The sequence below is a fragment of the Dendrobates tinctorius genome, unplaced genomic scaffold, assembly GCF_039654945.1.
Source record: "Dendrobates tinctorius isolate UK_male_01 unplaced genomic scaffold, ASM3965494v1 ptg000063l, whole genome shotgun sequence".
NCBI lineage: Eukaryota > Metazoa > Chordata > Amphibia > Anura > Dendrobatidae > Dendrobates > Dendrobates tinctorius.
In genome coordinates, this window is record NW_027361731.1 from 19,557,018 (window position 1) to 19,577,219 (window position 20,202).

Sequence of the window (20,202 nt, forward strand, 5' to 3'; positions counted from 1 at the left end):
AGCAGGGGGTTGGACCAGTCTAGCTCCTCATGCATCTGTTCTGTTAGAAGAGTATGTTTATGGGGACGGGTCTTCTAGGGGGGTTATCTCCATATATAGGGACTTGCTGCATACACATCTACTGAAATTTCTGATCAATGTGAGGACTAAGTGGGAGAGAGAGCTGGGCTGCTTGGAAGATGAAACAAGGGAGTCTGTCCTGGAATAGATACCTAAATTATCTTTGAGCGAACCGTACAGACTGTCGCAGCATTACATTCTACACGGAGTGTACAGATCACCGGAGGTTATGTATATGGCCGGATTACGAGCTACATCTGAATGCCCTAGATGTAAGAATGAAAGTGCCGGAATGCTTCATATGTTATGGACGTGTCCAAGGTTGACTGCTTTCTGGTCGGTGGTCTTGAGTTGGATAGAAGGGGCTTATAGATGTGTAGTCCCAAGGGAACTGGTGGTTTGCCTGTTGGGGTATGTGGAGGAAATTAAAGTGGATAACTTCCTCAAGGTGGCTATTTCCAGATTGTTATATATGGCTAGAAAGGTAATAGCGAGGAGCTGGATAAAGGAAGATCCACCTTCAAGGGGAGAATACCTTCAGTATGTCAAGCATGTCATTAAGCTGGAGAAAGGGGTCTATAAGAAAAGAGGAAAACTGGTAATGTATGACAGACTGTGGACGCCATGGCTGGAGTTAGGTTAAAGGGAATCTGTCACCCCTTTTCTTGAATATGAGCTGCCGGCACCGACATCAGGGGCTTATCTACAGCATTCTGTAATGCTGTAGATAAGCCCCCGATGTAACCTGAAAGATAAGAAAAAAGAGGTAGATTATTCTCACCGGGGGCGGTCTGGTCCGGTGGGTGTCGCGGTGCAGTCTGGCGCCGCCCATCATCTAGCGATGCCATCCTCTTCTTTCCTTCCTGTCGTGGCTCCAGCGCACTGCTCTGCCCTGTTGAGGGCAGAGCAGAATACTGCAGTGTGCAGGCACCGGGAAATGTCAGAGAGGTCCCGCGCCTGCGCACTGCAGTGCACCTGTGCAGGAGCCACAACGGGTAGGAAAGAAGAGGACAGCATCGTATGAAGATGGGAGGCGCCGGACTGGACCACGACACCCATCGGACTGGACCCCCCCCAGTGAGTATAATCTAACTCTTATTTCTTGTCTTTCATTTTACATCGGGGGCTTATCTACAGCATTACAGAATGCTGTAGCTAAGCCACTGATGGCGGTGCTGGCAGCTCATATTCGAAAAAAGGGTAACAGATTCCCTTTAAAAGATGGATGTATAGGGATTGGTACATTGGGATATCTGTCTATGGGAATGATTATCATATTGTTCTCTTAAGAAAAATGTATGTCTAAATTTATATATTTATACAGGTCATTCTACTGTGATAATACGAGCTGTCTAGGGGGGATTGTTCGGTATGTTGGGGTTTGTTTTGCCGTGTTAGATACAAAAACTGAAAATACCACTGTAATAAGTTTATAGCTGTGTTCTTCTTAATAAAAATCTACTTGAATTTAAAAAAAAAAAAAAAAATATGCCTTGGAAATCGCAGTCACACAGCTTAAGATTTGTGGTCAGCTATCCAGGCTACAGAGGTCTTTTGGCCTACCAGGTAATCGTTTTATATGCAATCTGTCGACTTGATGGAGTTTCACTCTCCACATGTAGCAGCGACGAGCCCTGGTGCAGTATGTCCTTTTGCATAGCCTGGGCCAACGTAGTACAGATGTGGTGAAAATCACGCTCACGTAGTGAGCACAGATGAAGGACTTTTGCACCCTTCTGCACAGTTTCAAAATGGCTATCAAGATGGTTTTCACTGACAATGCCATCATCAGCATCACTATTCCGGTCATCTACATGCTGGAGCACACTTTGAATAGTCTGCGGGAGGTGGGGGTGGGCCCAAAGGAAGAGGAGGAAGAAGCGGAAGTGATATCAATATCTTAAAGTTCCGGACAACGGTCGGGGGGGGTCATGGTACCAGACAAACTGATAGTGAAGGTGCAGTAGCCAAGGAACAAATGGAGGAGGACAAGGAGTGAGAGTGATGCAACAGTCAGAAGATGAAGAGAATAATGATACCCTCTTTGTTTTCTGTGGTTGGCGTGAGAGAATGTAGGAAGCAAGCTTGAGTTACCCTGGTGCCAAGACACCATGGACTTGGATCTCATGAATGCGCCCCACCTAAGAGTGCCTTCTTGCTGTACTATTTACAACCAGATCCTTTCCTCCTGTAATGGGATACGCATATGCTGCTGGAATATCAAAACACGATTTTACACAAAATTAAGAGTGGTTTTCCCCAAGACAGCAGTCGCACACAATTAGTGTATCACAGTTATAGAGTTCCAACCCTGGGAGCGTTCAAGAACGTTGGCATCAGTAGTGTAAGTGGCATAAGCAATTTCTGTGAGTAATTTCACACATTTTTTTAGACCATCACGTGCACCAGCAGAATAGAGTGTAAGTCTGACACTTGAATGACCTAATGCCAGGCTCCTGATTCTGCACAAGGAAGGGCACACTTCCCAGGTTAGCAGACAATGGCAGGAGGTCAACATGGGATGATGCAGTCCGGGGTCATCTGGTATGGGCATACCATGGAACCTCTCTCTCTCTTTGGCCTCTGGCCTAGCGCAGGCACAGCAGGAGAACATGAGACACCTTGCTCGGATAGATGTCATCACAGGGACGACGCCAGGGAACTGGCAGGACATCGGGACACAGGCAAGACACGGACAAGACAGGTCTAGGAACAGCAGCATGGCAGCTCAGGACCGACTCTGAAACACGGGCTGGAGCACGGACTGGACGTTTGGACACAGGCTGGACATCTAGGACAAATGTAGGACATCTGGACTCCAGACTACAGACACGGCTCCAGGCAGAAAACATCAGGACACAGGCAGGACATCAGAGGCATCGGCAGAATATTGGGCAGCAGTCGTCAGGCTCCGGACCTCGGACATGACCTCCAGGCACCAGATAGCGGTCATCAGGCTCCAGGCACCAGACAGCGGTCGCCAGACGCCGGACATCGAACACGACCTGGAAAGGAACTCATGCAGTATGGTGCAAGCATTGCAGGATTGGACCAGAGCTGGACGGAGTAGCATAGCAAGCTGAGCACAGCATAGAAGACAGCAGAAACACCGGACTCCATCTTCAAAAGACAAACACAGATTTATTCACAGGTTACAGGAAACTCAGTCACTGGGTATGTGGTTTGAGCCACAGAAGGACTTCAGGAACATCACACAGCAGGAATCAGGGCAAGGGCTTTGGTACCAACACAGGCATGACAGGTCCAGGGACAAAGACATCAGCTTTCCCAGAACTAATAGCAGGCAGAACAGGAGCTGAAGACAAGACAGACCAGGAGCAACATAGAGGACTGAACACGCATGGAACCTAATGAGAAGCTCTGGCAATGCCCAGCAGGGAAGAGCAACTTTAAATAGGAGCTCCCCCTCAGCAATAGGCTGAGGACAGCAATTCAAGCGCACACACTACACTTATTAAAAGCAGGGAAGGTGTGGCTGCCCACACCCCAAGCACAGACAGACCAGTACAGCATAGCCAGCACAGGAACTGAGGCTTGAAGCACCTAGCAGCGGCTGCAAGCCTGGACACGTGAAAAGTCATGCACCAGCTGCAAAGGACCTCGCAACCCATGGATAGCTTCCACAGCAGCCAGCAGAGCAGGGAACTGAGCAGCATCCATACAGGTAACAGACAACGGTATCCCAGCTGATTAAAGGGAAAGGAGCAAAGGGTAAGGGCACAGACAGGCAGAGTAACGCCGGGGAAACAAGGTACAAACACATTGGCGTTACAACTTGCAGCAGCAGGAATTGCCTTTCTGTGCTGTTACTCTGAGAAAATAGCATCAGCAGAGCATGTCCACTTTTTATATGGAGAGGGACATGTGACTTCACCAATGAAAGAAGCCCGTGTGTCATAACGTTGTTGGTTTCTGCGCCTTGACTGCCTGCTGGAATACACACATTAAGTTCATTTAATAAAACATACAGATTGCTAGTACTCTGACCTCTCCCCATTCATCGCCTTTTCCCCTCATCAAACACGAACCCTAACCTAGCCAAAGTCCTAATGTCACGATTCAGCTGTCAGGTGACCTGGGACAAGGAACTCCTTCCCTGTCCCTAACACTAGGGGGTGCCTTAGCTCGCCCTATTTCCCAGGATACTTCTGAAGGTGACTAAGCCGGGGCAGCCACCCTTGCCTTATCTCCTGAGTTAACCCTCTGTGTTGTGAATTCTCTCTCTGGCTTCCCTCTGGTGATTACTGAAGATAGTGGAGCTGATCTGATTGACAGAGGCTTGCCACCTGATAATGAGGAAGATGATTGGAGATCTGGTGTTTCTGATTGGGATTTAAAACAGCGGACTCCCTCTATCCCTGCTGGTGATTTTTTTTTTTTTTCATGCGCCTCCTGAGGTCTGATGTGTCCTGCTCTTTCCCTGCATGTTCAGCTAAGTGGTTCATTTGCTATTCTGTTTGCATTTGATTTGGTTTTGTTTCTCTGCTTTGTGCGGGTCAGCTAGCTCTGGCTGGGGCTGTGCTGAATCACCACCCATATGTTACTGCATGTGTCAGTTTGTTTTGTCCCCTTTTCTCTTGGTCTCTTTTTGCTTTGCTTTCAGAATATACCAGAGTGCTGATATAGTGGGGGGCGAAGTTGTGTGACTTCAGTGTTTTTTGCATCAGACGTGTTGGACTTTTGCAGGGTTTTTTGCGTGATTGCAGGCAGTGGCTTTCCTTTCCTGTCCTGTATAGTCAATGTGGGCCCCATCGTTTGCTCCGTCTATTTTTATGCCTGCGTTTGTGTTTTCATCTTGTCTCACCGACAATATATGTTTGGGGGCTATCTATTCCTTCGGGGTCTGCTCCGGGGCAGTTTAGATTTCCCCTTTCTTGCTTTAGGCTTAGTTAGCTCTCCGGCTGTGTGGAGGCGTCTAGGATCATCGTAGGTAGGCTCCATGGCTACTGCTAGTTGTGTGGACAGGATCAAGGGTCTGCATCCGCTTCGTTACCAACCTCACTGCTTTTCTGTGGCTTAGCCTGGGCCTGCTATCCTCCTTGGTGACCCATTCATAACACCTGTCTGTTCTCTTCCCCATCCAGGGAAGAGAGGGGTGCTGCTGTGCACCGCAGTACACCAACCCAACAAACAAGGCTACACAAACAAGGGTAAACTGAAAACACCATGCATACAAATATTCACTCACATATAACAGAGGAATGCACCAGGGAGTGGAGCATGGGGAAAAAACAAAATAGAGGAGGGAAGAGAATTACCACACTTACAAACCACGCAATAGTCACAGATAACTCCTTCAAAACTCCTCATGTGAACACCTCTCCTTCTATGCCATGAAATGCTAGCTCTGATGTAGGTTTGAATCAGGACCCAACTTATAAAGGGGATGGGAGAGGCTAACCAAGCACAGCTGAGAGCTCAGAGTTTTCAACATGGTGGACTAACCCCTGTTTTGCCAAAAGAAATGAACACCATTAAAAAGAAGTGCTTTTCAGAGTAGGAGCAATCGGACACTGCAGTCTTCTGGCTACTCTCAGAGGTAACCCCATGACTCCTATCAAAAGCATTATTGGAAACGCTATAATTTACTGAAATGTGCCCGAACTTTGCTCTGAACACTAATCCGAATGTGCTACGTTGGTGCCGAATTTGAGATTGGCGAACATTTTACGACAAGTTTACGGATCTCTACTCCCCGTATCGTACATTGCACATTGATGCCTTCCTGGACAATCCTTTTTCTTTTTTTTTTCATGGACTCGTAACAGGAGTGCCTATAATGAGGTCACAGGACTATCTCTGGTCCTCAGAATGGACGGAGTTCTGAGATGCCATTTTTTTGCCATCTGCTGTTTTCCGGTCACTTTTTGTAACTGTTTTGCAGCTTTAGAAACCTGAAGGGGTTAATAGAAGTTTTAAAACTGAAACTATGAACAGTGAGCTGTTTTACATTTTTCTGCATTATGTTCCAACTTTTGCACTTTTTCGGATTAGTTACATGACGTATCCACCCGAAAAGACGCGGTGTGCACATGTCATTACACAATACCAGCATCACTGCTCCTGTATCTTGTTTTCCCATGGTATTTTGTATGATTCTTCATCAGCTGATCTTCCTTCCATTTAGGATCCTGGCAGATACAATCGGTATAATTATCTTCTAGATAATTTACTTTAAACATTAACGAATGACTACGGACAAGATGGAGAGGATATTACACCTCACCCTAGAGATCCTCTTCCGGCTTACTGGAGAGGTGAGAGATTCTGATGACGTCACATTACATCATTCTTATCTACGGGAAAAACAGATGGACAGAACTGGAGAGGTGAGGACTCTGGAAATGTCTGCAGTGAGATTTATTAATGTGTCTCTCCATAACCAGGATTACACAGTAGTGAAGAAGACCTCTAGTGAGCGCTGTCAGGACCCTGTGTCTGAGGGATGGGGAAGACCCCTGAGCCTAATCACGGGGCCTACACCTCACCCCCTGATACGTGAGGACATCAATGACCAGAAGATCCTAGAACTCACCTATAAGATGATTGAGCTGCTGACTGGAGAGGTGACACTGCTGGGAGTGCTGAGACATTATACAGTAACGCTATAAAGGGATTGGGGGGATGACTGTATCATTGTATGTGTCAGGTTCCTATAAGGTGTCAGGATGTCTCCGTCTATTTCTCCATGGAGGAGTGGGAGTATTTAGAGGGACACAAAGATGTTTACAAGGACGTCATGATGGAGGTTCCCCAGCCCCTCACATCACCAGGTAATAGACAGGACTAAATACACACGGCCTATAATTATCTGTATGTAAAGATTGAATTCAGTCCCTGTGTGTTTCCTCCAGATCTATTCAGTACGAGGACAACACCAGAGAGATGTCCCCGTCCTCTTCTTCCACAGGACTGTAACCAAGAAGATCCCAATGTTCCTCAGGATCATCAGGTAGATGGAGAGAAGGGGTCAGGAGATCTCCACTATGATGTGTAGACGGCTGTGAAGGTCTTGTGCTCAGTCTTGTTTTATCCACCAGTATTATATGTTCTACACTTGTGTAATGAGAGCAGTGGAGATGGCAGGATTAGAGCTAATCATAGATGGGACTTCTCCATCTGTCTGTGACTTTTACAATATTTGTTTCAGGGTCAAGATCTGACGCATATCAATACTACAGAGACATATGTGAGGGGTGATGAGCGGTGTAAAGAGGAGATTCCTACATATGACTACCCAGGTGAGTAGTGACCACTAAATGCAGAGAAGTCACAGATTCTACTGTAATTACACACGTGGTCAAAATTTTTGTACCCCTCGTTTAATGAAAGAAAAACCCACAATGGTGACGGAAATATCTTGAATCTGACAAAAGTAATAACAGATAAAAAAAAAAATCAATGAAAATGAACAAATGAAAGTCAGACATTGCTTTTCAACCATGCTTCCATAGACTATTTAAAAAATAAAACTCATGAAATTATGTGACAAGAGGCATGTTAAATGACTGTGTCCACTAAGTAGCATCACAGGTGTCTACAATCTTGGAATCAGTGTGTGGCCTGTATAGAGGGCTACAGATACTGACTGTGCTGTTTTGTGATATGGTGTGTATCACACTCAACTTAAACAGGAGGAAGCGAAGGAAAGATTTGTCTCAGGAGATTAGAAAGAACATTATAGGCAAACGTGTTAAAGGTAAAGGTTATAAGACCATCTCCAAGTAGCTTGATGTTCCTGTGATTACAGTTGCCCATATTATTCAGAAATTTAAGATCCATGGGACTGTAGCCAACCTCCCTGGATGTGGCCGCAGGAGGAAAATTGATGAAAAAATCTTGCAACAGGATAATGACCCAAAACATACAGCTAAAAACACCCAAGAATGGCTAAGAGGAATACATTGGACTATTCTAAAGTGGTCTTCTATGAGCCCTGATCTAAAGCCTATTGAGCATCTTTGGAAAGAGCTGAAACATGCCGAAAGCAAATTTTGGCAAAGTGCCAACAATTTTGTCTGGCACGCACCAGGGCAAGTGGGAAGCACAAGGCTAAGTGCCAGAACTGGTACATCTTATATATGCTGCATTTTTGGTGCGGCTGAGAGCTGATATTTTTAGTCTGGAATGGGGCCAATGTACATGTTCCCTTTGTAGGCTCTTAATATCAGCCCGCAGTTGTCTGCCAAGCCTTTGCTAGTTAATAACTATAGGGGAACTTTGGCAATTTTTATTTTGAGCTGGCCCCCATTTTAAGAACCAGTAAAGGCTAAGTATACAACTGAGAGCTGATATTAATAGCCTGGGAAGCTCCATGGGTATTACCCCCTTCCCAGGCTATAAACATCAGCCCACAGCCATCTGCTTTACCTCTGCTGGTTATGAAAATTAAGCCCATGCAATTTTTATTCATAAAAATTTAATTAAATACATGTACACTAAGCTGCACACATACTGTGCTAATTATATGTTTGACTGACATCTTTATATCTATTCTATCTATACAGGGTGGGCCATTTAGATGGATCCACCTGGGTGGGCCATTTATAAAGTTGGATCCAAAATGACCACCTTCAAAATGGCTGCTATGGTCACCACCCATCTTGAAAAGTGTTTCCCCTCCCATATACTAATGTACCACAAGCAGAAAGTTGATATCACCAACCATTCCCATCTTATTTAGGTGTATCCATATAAGTGGCCCACCCTGTATATATTGTTTGTAATCTATCTGTTCTATTCGGTTGCGTCACGCTGTGATTCTGCTGTACGCGGCAGATGAATTGCCGGCTTTCATGAAATATATACAGTATATGTGTTTATTGAAGTATATTTCCTTGGAAAAATATGTGTAAATGACAGAGTAATTCACTATGTCAAAGTTCATGTTACAATCGTATTGCAATTACATGGCATTCGGATGTCAGTCGGATGCTAGGTGTGAAAAATCGGATTCTACTCGCATGAAAATTGCGTGGCACGGTTTATTACATTAGTCCTACTTTTCTAGACCGAAATCAGAACTTTTTTTTTCATGGTAATGGGTGCAAGCCCTCAAATCCTAATCCCCTGAAGCCATTGTCACCTGTACACAAGCAAAAATAAGACAACAATATATCTTTCCTGTCCAAAATTGAATGAATAGTTACCGCTTGTCATGATTTGTAATTTTGCCTTGTCCTGTATTTTGTATTTGCTGGAAATTAACCATGTCTCCTTCCCCCAATACTTTGCAATGTTTTGTGATGTACCTGGACCATAATCTAATTTAGGCTTATGTCAACAGCTTTGGCTATTGTTTTCCTAAGCAGAAGATAGTCTACAGGATGTGTTTTGTAGGCTAAGTGGAGCCCTTACATTTCTAGAATATTCTGATGGACCAAACCACTGAACAGTAGGTGTGACCCCTACCCCCTTCAGATGGGCTGATCCCAGGAGCTTTGACAATACATTCTTTTTTTAGGTTCAGTGTCATTTGAGTGCAGACCTGGAAGGAGTCACGAACTGAGTTGAGGCCAGCGCGTGACGTCCGTGGGATTGTGTGGAATCCTGTGGACTATTGCAAGGATTATTGTTATCGAACCCGGCACAAGGACTATCGTGAGGTGCCCGGATTTGTTTCCATTGTGCAGACTTATTGTGGACTTCTCATGGACTCTAAGGACATTATAGATATTTGATTTGTATGCTTCCTGCCTTAATAAATCTCGTTGGAACGTCCCTCGGCCTGTTGTCCCTTCTCGCTCTGTCGTATACCCCGTCACAAACTGGTTGGCAGCGCTGGGATCAGTGCAGAAGGAATGGAGGACAACGGCCCATCAACATCTGGAACCAGCACCGCAGAGTACAAGAACTGGACTGCGGTGAACCTACTAACAAAGGCCCGTGAACTGGGAGTCAGCTACAAGGGACTCTCCAAGGAGCAGCTGATTGAGGCTTTGGAAGGAGTTCGCCTGCAAGATAACGCTGAGAAAGGATCCCCACAGCAAACGGAGGAAAGACTGCAGCCGGAGGTAAATACCCAAAAAAGTTAGTGGGTTGTGTGGTATGAGGAGGAGTTGGCATTGCTGGGAGAAGAGGCTACCATAGAAGATAAGAGGGAGGCCATTCATAGAGCTCAAGAGAGGGCATTGCTGGAGAGGCAGCTCGCTGTGGAAGCAGCTAGAAGCTCCAGACAGACTAACCCGAGCACCCACCATGAGGGAACTCCCCAGAGTGTCCCGCAAAGACTTCAAGCTGTTTAATGAGGCTTCAAGTGACATTGAGGGCTTCTTCCAAGACTTTGAGCATCAGTGTCGATTAATGGAAGTCCCGGAAAGGGAGCGAGTCCGACATCTGGTGGGGCTCTTAGAGGGTGGAGCTGCCGCAGCCTATAGAGCTATGGACCCTCGGTGGAACTGAGAGTATGCGGAGATTAAACAGACTATTCTAGAACATTATGCTGTGACCCCAGACACTTACAGGACCCAGTTCCGTACTTTAGCCTGTGATGAGGAAGTGTCCTTCAAGATGTATGCCCACAGACTCAAACAAATATGTCATCGCTGGCTGGAGGGAGAGGAGGCCTTAACTTGGGAGACTTTCCTCCAAGTCATCCTAAAAGAGCAGTTTTACTTCAAGTGCCCCAATGAGGTCCGGGAATGGGTGCGTGGAGGAAGCTGCAGCTCTAGCTGATGAGGCTCTCACCATCAAGCCTCAGTGGAAAAAACTACTACTCACTGAGAAAAAAACTACCAGCCCCCCAACGCTGGCGGCCCCTGGTCCTTCGGCCTCCAATATTCACCATCCCACTAGACCATCAACTCATGGTGACCTTTGGGTGACTGTGCCTCACATTACTCCCGCTCCACCTTAGGGACTACGACGTGGAGGAAGAATCCCAGAGCGCAGATGTTATAGATGTGGGCAGCCTGGGCATCTGCAATTCCAATGTCCCGGTGTTCGGAGGCAGGACAGCTACAGACCGCCTTTGCCTGTTAATTATCTACAGACACCCTCACCAGGAGAAGAGCTGGATTCAGTCCCTGATGACTTGCCAAGTGACTCTGATATCCTGGCTCCCCTACCCAGAGTCTATGGGGTGTGAGCCCCAGCCACCTGTTCTTCTGATCTTCAGCACAAACATCTTCAGGAGGTCATTCTGGATGGCCAAAAAGTTGTTTGGCTTCCGTGACACTGGGGCTTTTCTCACCATAGCCGATCCCCGAGTAATTCAACCAGAAGCAATTCAAAAGGGACAAGGAATTGCCATTTAATTGGCTGGAGGTACCCAGAGATATACTCCAAGAGCGAGTGTGACCCTGGATTATGGCTTTGGGGCAAAATAATGCTTGGTCGGTGTGATGAGCAGCCTCCCTGCAGACGTTCTTCTAGGAAATGATGTGGGAAATCTTCATTGCCACTTTGTCGGTGCGGTAACCAGAAGTCATATGTCAGCTTAGAGGGCGACCCGGAGATCACCCAAAGGCACCCCTGCAACCGCTCCCTATAATAGAAGAACCCTTTCAAAGAGTAGCTGTCGATATCATTGAACCTCTGGCTAAACCAAGTAAATCTGGAAAGCAGTACATTCTCACTGGTGTGGACTATACCACCCGATATCCAAAAGCTGTGGCCTTGTCAAGTATTTCTGCAGCCAAGGTGGCCGAGGCCCTGGTTACCATTTTCACCAGAGTAGGATTCCCCAGTGAGATCTCGTCAGACCAAGGCTCCCAGTTCATATCGGAGCTGGTCCAGTGTCTGTGGCGCACCTGTGGAGTACGAGCGATCCGAACGACCCCGTATCATCCCCAAACAAATGGACTTTGTGAACGATTCAATGGCACTCTGATGAATATGCTGAAGGCCTTCACTGACAGATTCAAACTGGGAGAAGTACCTACCCCATCTCTTGTTTGCCTATCGGGAAGTTCCCCAGGAGTCCACCGGGTTTTCCCCCTTTGAACTACTCTATGGAAGAAAGGTCTGAGGACCCTTAACCCTGCTAAAAGAATATTGGGAGGGACAAGTTGAAGATACAGGAGCCCCTGTTGTCCCTTATGTCCTAAAGCTGCTAGAAACCCTGGCTCAACTCGCTAGTTTAGCCCAGAGTCATGTGCGTATGGCTCAAACCAGACAGAAGACATGGTATGACTGTAAAGCACGCTATTGGGAGTTTGTAGAAGGACAACAGGTCTTAATGATTGTTCCTCACCGGCAGAATAAACTGCAGACAACATGGGAGGGTCCCTTCTGGGTTCTCGGAAAACTAAATGATACCAATTATCTTCTTGCTTTAGATGATCAGGGGCTAAGGCAAAGAACTGTCCATGTGAATATGATTAAGGAGTACCATGACCGGAACCTTCCAATGATGGCAAGCTGTCGGCAAGCTTCAGAGGACGGCCAAGAGGATGAGGACTCCCTACCTGATCTCGTGGAAGCAGCGAGAGCCTCATCCACTGTGGAACAGGTTCCTCTGGGAGATCACCTGGATTCCTTGCAGAAAGACCAGATGCTGGGAGTGCTTCAACAGAGACGGGCTGCTTTCTCATCCCAACCAGGTCGAACCACCGTCACCCAACATCATGTGGACACTCAGGGTATCTGTCCCATACAACAGGCTCCTTACCGGGTACCTGAATCTGTTCGAAACACCATGCAGCACGAACTGGAGGAGATGTTACAGCTTGGGGTAATCCATGCCTCCCATAGCCCTTGGGCCTCTCCTGTGGTGTTAGTACCCAAGAAGGATGGGCGTACTCGATTTTGTGTGGATTATCGACGACTAAACAACCATACCGTCAGCGATCCTTACCCAATGCCCCATATTGACGAACTTCTAGACCGACTGGCTGGGTCCCAATATGTCACTACCTTGGATCACAGTAAGGGATACTGGCAAATCCCTCTCACGGAGGAAGGGAGAGAACGGTCCGCTTTTATAACCCCCTTTGGTCTGTATGAATTTCTAAGCATGCCTTTTGGAATGAAGAATGCCCCGGCAACCTTCCAGAGAATGGTGGACCCGATCCTCCAGGGATGTGGTGACTTTGCTTGTGCCTACTTGGATGATATCGCCATCTTCAGCCAGACGTGGGAGGAACATCTGAATCAAGTAGCTATTATTGACCTGATTCTTGCAGCCGGCCTAACCATTCGACCCGATAAATGCCAATTGGGGATGGGTGAAGTCCAGTACCTAGGGCATAGAGTAGGAGGAGGGAAGCTCCGTCCTGAACCTGCCAAAATCCAGGCTATTAGAGACTGGCTTGTACCCCAAACTAAGAAACAAGTTATGGCTTTTTTGGGCACTGCCAGTTATTACTGAAAATTTGTTTCTCATTTCAGCACTGTGGCCAAGCCTCTTACCGACCTGACCAAGAAAACGATGCCCCGGCTGGTGATCTGGACTCCAGCCTGTGATGAGGCTTTTAACCGGCTGAAAGACGCCCTGGTCTGCGACCCTGTTCTGGCTGCTCCAGATTACAAGGGGAGATTCATTGTGCAGACGGACGCCTCTGCTTATGGACTGGGAGCTGTCCTCAGCCAGGTGAATGCAGCTGGGGACGAACACCCCATCGCCTACATTAGCAGGAAACTGCTGGACCGAGAAGTGACCTATGCAACTGTTGAAAAAGAATGTCTGGCTGTAGTGTGGGCCCTTAGGAAACTAAGGCCGTATCTGTATGGACGAGAATTCACTGTCATTACTGATCACAATCCCCTCACCTGGCTGAACCGAGTCTCTGGGGACAATGGACGCTTACTACGATGGAGCCTGGCTCTGCAGCCCTATAACTTTACCATACAGTATAGAAGAGGCAGCCAACACCAAAATGCAGATGGACTGTCCAGGCAGGAGGAGCCCTGAGTCTAGTCAGCCATGCCTGTGTGTACTTAACAAGCGACCTGTAGAGGTCCCTAGTACGTACACAAATGGTGAGGGGAAGGGATTGTCATGATTTGTAGTTTTGCCTTGTCCAGTATTTTGTATTTGCTGTAAATTAACCATGTCTCCTTCCCCCAATACTTTGCAATGTCTTGTGATGTACCTGGACCATAATCTAATTTAGGCTTATGTCAACAGCTTTGGCTATTGTTTTCCTAAGCAGAAGATAGTCTACAGGATCATAGAATCGTAGAGTTGGAAGGGACCTCCTGGGCCATCTGGTCCAACCCCCTGCTCAAAGCAGGATTCGCTAAATCATCCCAGTCAGATGTCTGTCCAGCCTCTGTTTGAAGACTTCCATTGAAGGAGAACTCACCACTTCTCGTGGCAGCCTGTTCCACTCATTGATCACTCTAACTGTCAAAAAGTTTTTTCTAATATCTAATCTGTGTCTCCTCCCATTCAGTTTCATCCCATTGCTTCTAGTCTTTCCTTGTGCAAATGAGAATAAAGTTGATCCTTCTACAACGTGACAGCCCTTTAGATATTTGTAGACAGCTATTAAGTCTCCTCTCAGTCTTCTCTTTTGCAAACTAAACATTCCCAAATCCTGCAACCTTTCCTCATAAGACAGGGTTTGCAGACCGGTCACCATTCTGGTCGCTCTTTTCTGAACTTGCTCCAGTTTGTTGATGTCTTTTTTAAAATGTGTATTGTAGGATGTGTATTGTAGGCTAAGTGGAGCCCTTACATTTCTAGAATCTTCTGATGGACGAAACCATTGAATAGTAGGTGTGACCCCTACCCCCTTCAGATGGGTTGATCCCAGGAGCTCTGACAATACATTCTTTTTTAAGTTCAGTGTGATTTGAGTGCGGACCTGGAAGCAGTCACGAACTCAGTTGAGGCCAGCGCGTGACGTCCGTGGGATTGTGTGGAATCCTGTGGACTATTGCAAGGATTATTGTTATCGAACCCGGCACAAGGACTATCGTGAGGTGCCCGGATTTGTTTCCATTGTGCGGACTTATTGTGGACTTCTCATGGACTCTAAGGACATTATGGATATTTGATTTGTATGCTTCCTGCCTTAATAAATCTCGTTGGAACGTCCCTCGGCCTTTTGTCCCTTCTCGCTCTGTCGTATACCCCGTCACACCAACGCTGTAATCAATCTGTCCGACGTGCTCATAATAATAATAATAATAATCTTTACTTCTATAGCAGCAACATACTCTGCAGCGCTTTACAATTAAACAGTCCTAACAAAGTTTACGATAATGTAATAATTAATGCCAAGATATTGATGACCCTGCCCGTATGAGCTTACACTCTACAATGTGGAGGGAGTGACACAAAGTACAGGGGCTTATTTACAATGATGGTCCATCTATCTTGAGGAATTGGGGGTGGATAAAGGTTGGATAAGCTAGTCACCAGCCAATTTTTGTAGTGCTTTTGGGTGCAAAGGACTTTGATGGAGGTTTATGAGGCAACCACTCCTGCTGAAGAGCAGGGGAAAATGACTCCCTGCAGCAAGAGCGGGCCTATGAACTGTGATGACCTCAGTGAGATCAGCGCAGTTCACCTTGAAAAATCAGGGTGTGAACGAGCCGTTCTACCCAGATTTTCAACGTGAGTGGTTAGCTCAGGTCACCGTTTATTCTGCTATGCACCTTTTCCACAGATGGATTACGGCATGGGACACTTTGGATTTTTTCAACTTTGGACAGGTGAGTGATATTCTTTTTTCATTTATGTTTCTTTACAGGTGACCATGGCTTCACTGGATTAGGTGTTAAGGTGAGTATAATGTGATTTTTTTTTTTTTTTTTTTTATTATTTATTTTAGACTTAATTTTACCCTATAGATACAGCAGGGCTTGAATACAACTCTCAACATTGTTCCCTGGTTCCGATGATCACAGGCAGAGCAGGGTACAATGATGTGAGCTGTCTTCAATATAGTAGGTGTAATAATAAGAGCAAATACCTCCAATTAGAAATGTGATATAGTTTTCCTGATTCTCTGTCTCTGACCCCATGTCCAGGGCATTTCAGTAGCTTTAGGTATCCATGGTTATGACCACTAGCAACTAACAGTCACTATATCAGTGGTAGCAACCATGGATACCTAAGCTAATGCAATGCTCTGCACATAGGGTGAGCAACATAGCGAGTCAGGAGAACTGTATTACATATTTCCCAATATTATTATTACACATACTACATATGGGGATGGATGATCAGAGATGGGAATAACCCTTTAAGAATCTTACATGTTTTTATCGTGTATATTTTTATCTGTTGCTATAGGTTGTAATGTAACAAAGCTCATTTTTAATCCTCCCTTTATTGCTTCAAACTTTTCTGCGTTTGTGTATTATGTTTGTCGATTGTACTTTAGAGGTTCAGTACCATGGGATTTGTGAACAGGTGGCTCACCACTGTCTGAGGGCATAGTTTCACTATACTTTGAGTTGTATAGAATTTATGTATATAGAAATTTTGTAAAATATAAGGCATTGATATTGAAAAGTAATAATATCCGATTCATTCTTGGCAGATGACTGTGGTGTCAAACCAGATACCTATGAAAAGCATGCCATTATTCCAGCTATACCTCCAGCCCTTCAGAGCAAAAATCAGTCATCGGAGCCTTTTCAATCAGTCACCTATTTGGATTCATCAAAGACTGTTAAGCAAAATGAAAGCCGCAAATGTGATGTTGAACATCATATAATTCCCACAGAGAAGAAACCATTTTCCTGTTCAGAATGTGGGAAATATTTTAAATGTAAATCACAATTGCTTACACATAAGAGAAGTCACACAGGAGAAAAGCCATTTTCCTGTTCGGAATGTGGGAAATGTTTCATGGTTAAATCAGCACTTCTTAGACATCAGAGAAGTCACACAGGAGAAAAGCCATTTTCATGTTCAGAATGTGGGAAATGTTTCATGGTTAAATCAACACTTCTTAGACATCAGAGAAGTCACACAGGAGAAAAGCCATTTTCATGTTCAGAATGTGGGAAATGTTTTAACCGTAAGTCAATTTTGCTTACACATTACAGAAGTCACACAGGACAGAAGCCATTTTCATGTTCAGAATGTGGGAAATGTTTTAACCGTAAGTCAAATTTGGTTACACATTACAGAAATCACACAGGACAGAAGCCATTTTCATGTTCAGAATGTGGGAAATGTTTTAACCGTAAGTCAAATTTGGTTACACATTACAGAAGACACACAGGGGAGAAGCCATATTCATGTCCAGAATGTGGGAAGTGTTTTACCCAGAGATCAGATCTTCTTAAACATCAAAGAATCCACACAGTAGAGAAGCCATATTCATGTCCAGAATGTGGGAAATGTTTTACCCAGAGATCAGATCTTCTTAAACATCAAAGAAAACACACAGGAGAAAAGCCATATTCATGTCCAGAATGTGGGAAATGTTTTATCTATAGATCACTTCTTCTTAAACATCAAAAAATCCACACAGGAGTAAAGCCATTTTCATGTTCAGAATGTGGGAAATGTTTTAACCAGAAGTCAAATTTGCTTAAACATTACAGAATTCACACAGGAGAGAAGCCATATTCATGTCCAGATTGTGGGAAATGTTTTACCCAGAGACAAGATCTTATTACACATCAGAGAATTCACACAGGGGAGAAGCCGTATTCATGTCCAGAATGTGGGAAATGTTTTAGTTCGAGTTCTAATCTTGTTGCACATCAGAGAACTCATACAGGGTAGAAACCATTTTTTATGTTCAAAATGTGGGAAATGTTATTTTTGGGATTCCTCTTCATCTAAAATCTCATGTAGAGTGTGAAGGAAATAAATAAGGGCTATTAATAAGGCAGTAGAGTTACATTTAGTTGACAAAGGCGTGAAACATTGTAAGCACTAAGGGGCTTTTGCTGGAGGTAGGTGTCAATCCTGGCACCTTAGCTCCTGGATTCTCAGCTTACAGGGGGGATAGCAAATGGTCTGTACTAGAAGGAATATCTCCTATTTGAAAGGGCACAGCTTGGCTCATTGTCCATTCATAGACAGCATCGTTTAACCCATTCCCGACTTGCGCTGTATATATGGCGCAGTAGGAGCTGTGTTCCCGCACACTGCGGTATAGATATGGCGCTGTGATCAGCTAGGTCAACGCTCTGTCATTATACAGTTGATGTCTTATCCGGGGATAGTGTACAAGAGTAAAAAAGATAAAAAAAATTGTAAAAATATTTATTTAAAGTACAAAAAAAAGAAACCATTAATCCAATAAATATATTTGTTTAACCCCTTAATGACCGCCAATACGTCTTTTTACTGACCTGAGATATAATAGAATAGCATCCCCATACAGGAGACAATCCAGCAGCTGTCAACTGTACATTATAGCTGACAACTTGCTGTATCACAAACGATCAGTGTTGACACAGTCCATATCTGTTTAACCCCTTACTTGTTGCTGTCAAAAGTGACTACATCAATTGACACACCAAGATCATGATTGTGTGGTCCTGATGTTTGCCATAGCAGTTCATGGCCAAATAGCGGCCTTAGAGTCTCCCGGCTATAGCGAGCGGTTCAGAAGTCAGCGACATTTAGATGGTAAACAAACACTTTTTCATTGCTGCTATACCACTTTGCATTAATTCCTGAAAATCACCTGAAGGGTTAATAAACTATCTGACGGAAGTTTTCAATGTGGCAGGAGGTGCTGTTTTTAAAATGGTATCATGTTTGGGGTTTTCAATATATAGCACCCCCAAAGTTACTCCAAACCTGAATAGCTCCCTGAAAAAAATAAATTGTGTAAATTTCCTTGAAAAAATGAAAAAGTACTGCTACATTTTTAAACCTCCTAAAAGACTAACAAAATAAATTAGCATTTTAAAAATGGTTCTGATGTAAGGCAGACATGTGGGAAATGTTATTTATTAATGTTTTTGTGTGGTATGACTATCTGGATTAAAGGGATAATCATTCAAAGTTTGAAAATTGCAATTTGTTTAGATTTTTGTCAAGTTTCTGATTTTTTTTTTTTTTTATAAATAAACACAAAACATATCAACCTAAATTTGCCATTATCATAAATTATAATGTGCCACGAACAAACAGTCTCAAAATCAATGGGATTTGTTGAAACGTTCCAGAGTTATCACCATATAAAGTGACATTGCTTAGAATTTATAAAATTGGCCCTGTCACTAAGGGGTTAAAATAAAAAGTACACATCTTTGGTGTCACCCCTTCTAGAACGACCCGACCTATAAAACTGTCCCACTGTCCCTTTCAATGAACTCCATAAAAACAAACCATAGCTTTTTGCCTTTTTTTATCATGATATTGCTGAACAAAAATGGAAAAACATGCGATAAAAAATGCAATCTATATAAACATTGTACAGCTGAAAACGTAGTCTCTAAGTTTACTTTGTATAGCTCCCACCTCCTGTTGCAAGGAGTTAATCATAGATAACATCTTGTCTGCCCGTAACTCTGACATTGCCCCAGCAGAATCCTCTTTTGGCTGGAGTATCCTGTAATACTATTGTAGGAACTCTAGGATTCTGATAGCGTGGGGCAATGAACAGACAGAAACAGGTTACTTGTGCAAACAGTGTATTTTTACACAGTGATAGTGTGGGAGGAACGGCCCCCGTTGAGTATCCGGGCCGGAACTAAGGGAGCCGTCAGGTTCCGGGGGAAACTGTCCCCGGGGGACAGAGTTCGGGGACGGACCGTTGTGACAGACAGATGGACTGTGGGAGGGACCAGTATAAAGGAGGCGGGGAATTCCCGGGACGATGAGTCAGCAGACCGGGGCAGAAGCAGCAGGAGACCGTGGTAGCGACTGAGAGCCAGAGCGACTCACCAGTGCCAGGGGAGATGCTCACAGAGGACATCAGAGGGGCGGCGCCGGGACGACTGTCCGAGACCCGCTGCCGCCTTACCTCAGCCCGCGGCCGTTGCCGCCTCGCCTCAGCCCGTGGCTGCAGCCTGCCGTTGTCGCTCGTGGCTGCTGCCGCCTCGCCCCAGCTCGCGGCTGCGGCCTGTCTCCCACCACCTGCAGCCGCCCTGCTCTCACCCATGGCCGCGACAATCCAGTGCTGTAGGCCACCACCATTGTCCCGCTCCGGTCTGTGGCAAGGGCCGGGGCCTTTGCTCACCGCGGAGTCCCCATCGCAGCTGCTAGTTAAACAGGTGGCCTATCACCCGCCACCCCGCATCGCCGCCGCT

At 45.3% G+C, this 20,202-nt stretch overlaps 1 protein-coding gene across 1 annotated transcript in view; it reads left to right on the plus strand.

Annotated features, from left to right (window-relative positions):
* LOC141094354 (uncharacterized) overlaps positions 1–18,961 on the plus strand; it is a 165,013-nt gene extending 146,052 nt beyond the window's left edge. Inside the window, 1 exon segment of the mRNA XM_073580192.1 lies at positions 16,706–18,961. Coding sequence (XP_073436293.1) covers positions 16,706–17,776 — 1,071 coding nt within the window. The 3' untranslated portion in view covers positions 17,777–18,961.
* Positions 18,962–20,202: the final 1,241 nt, after the last annotated feature.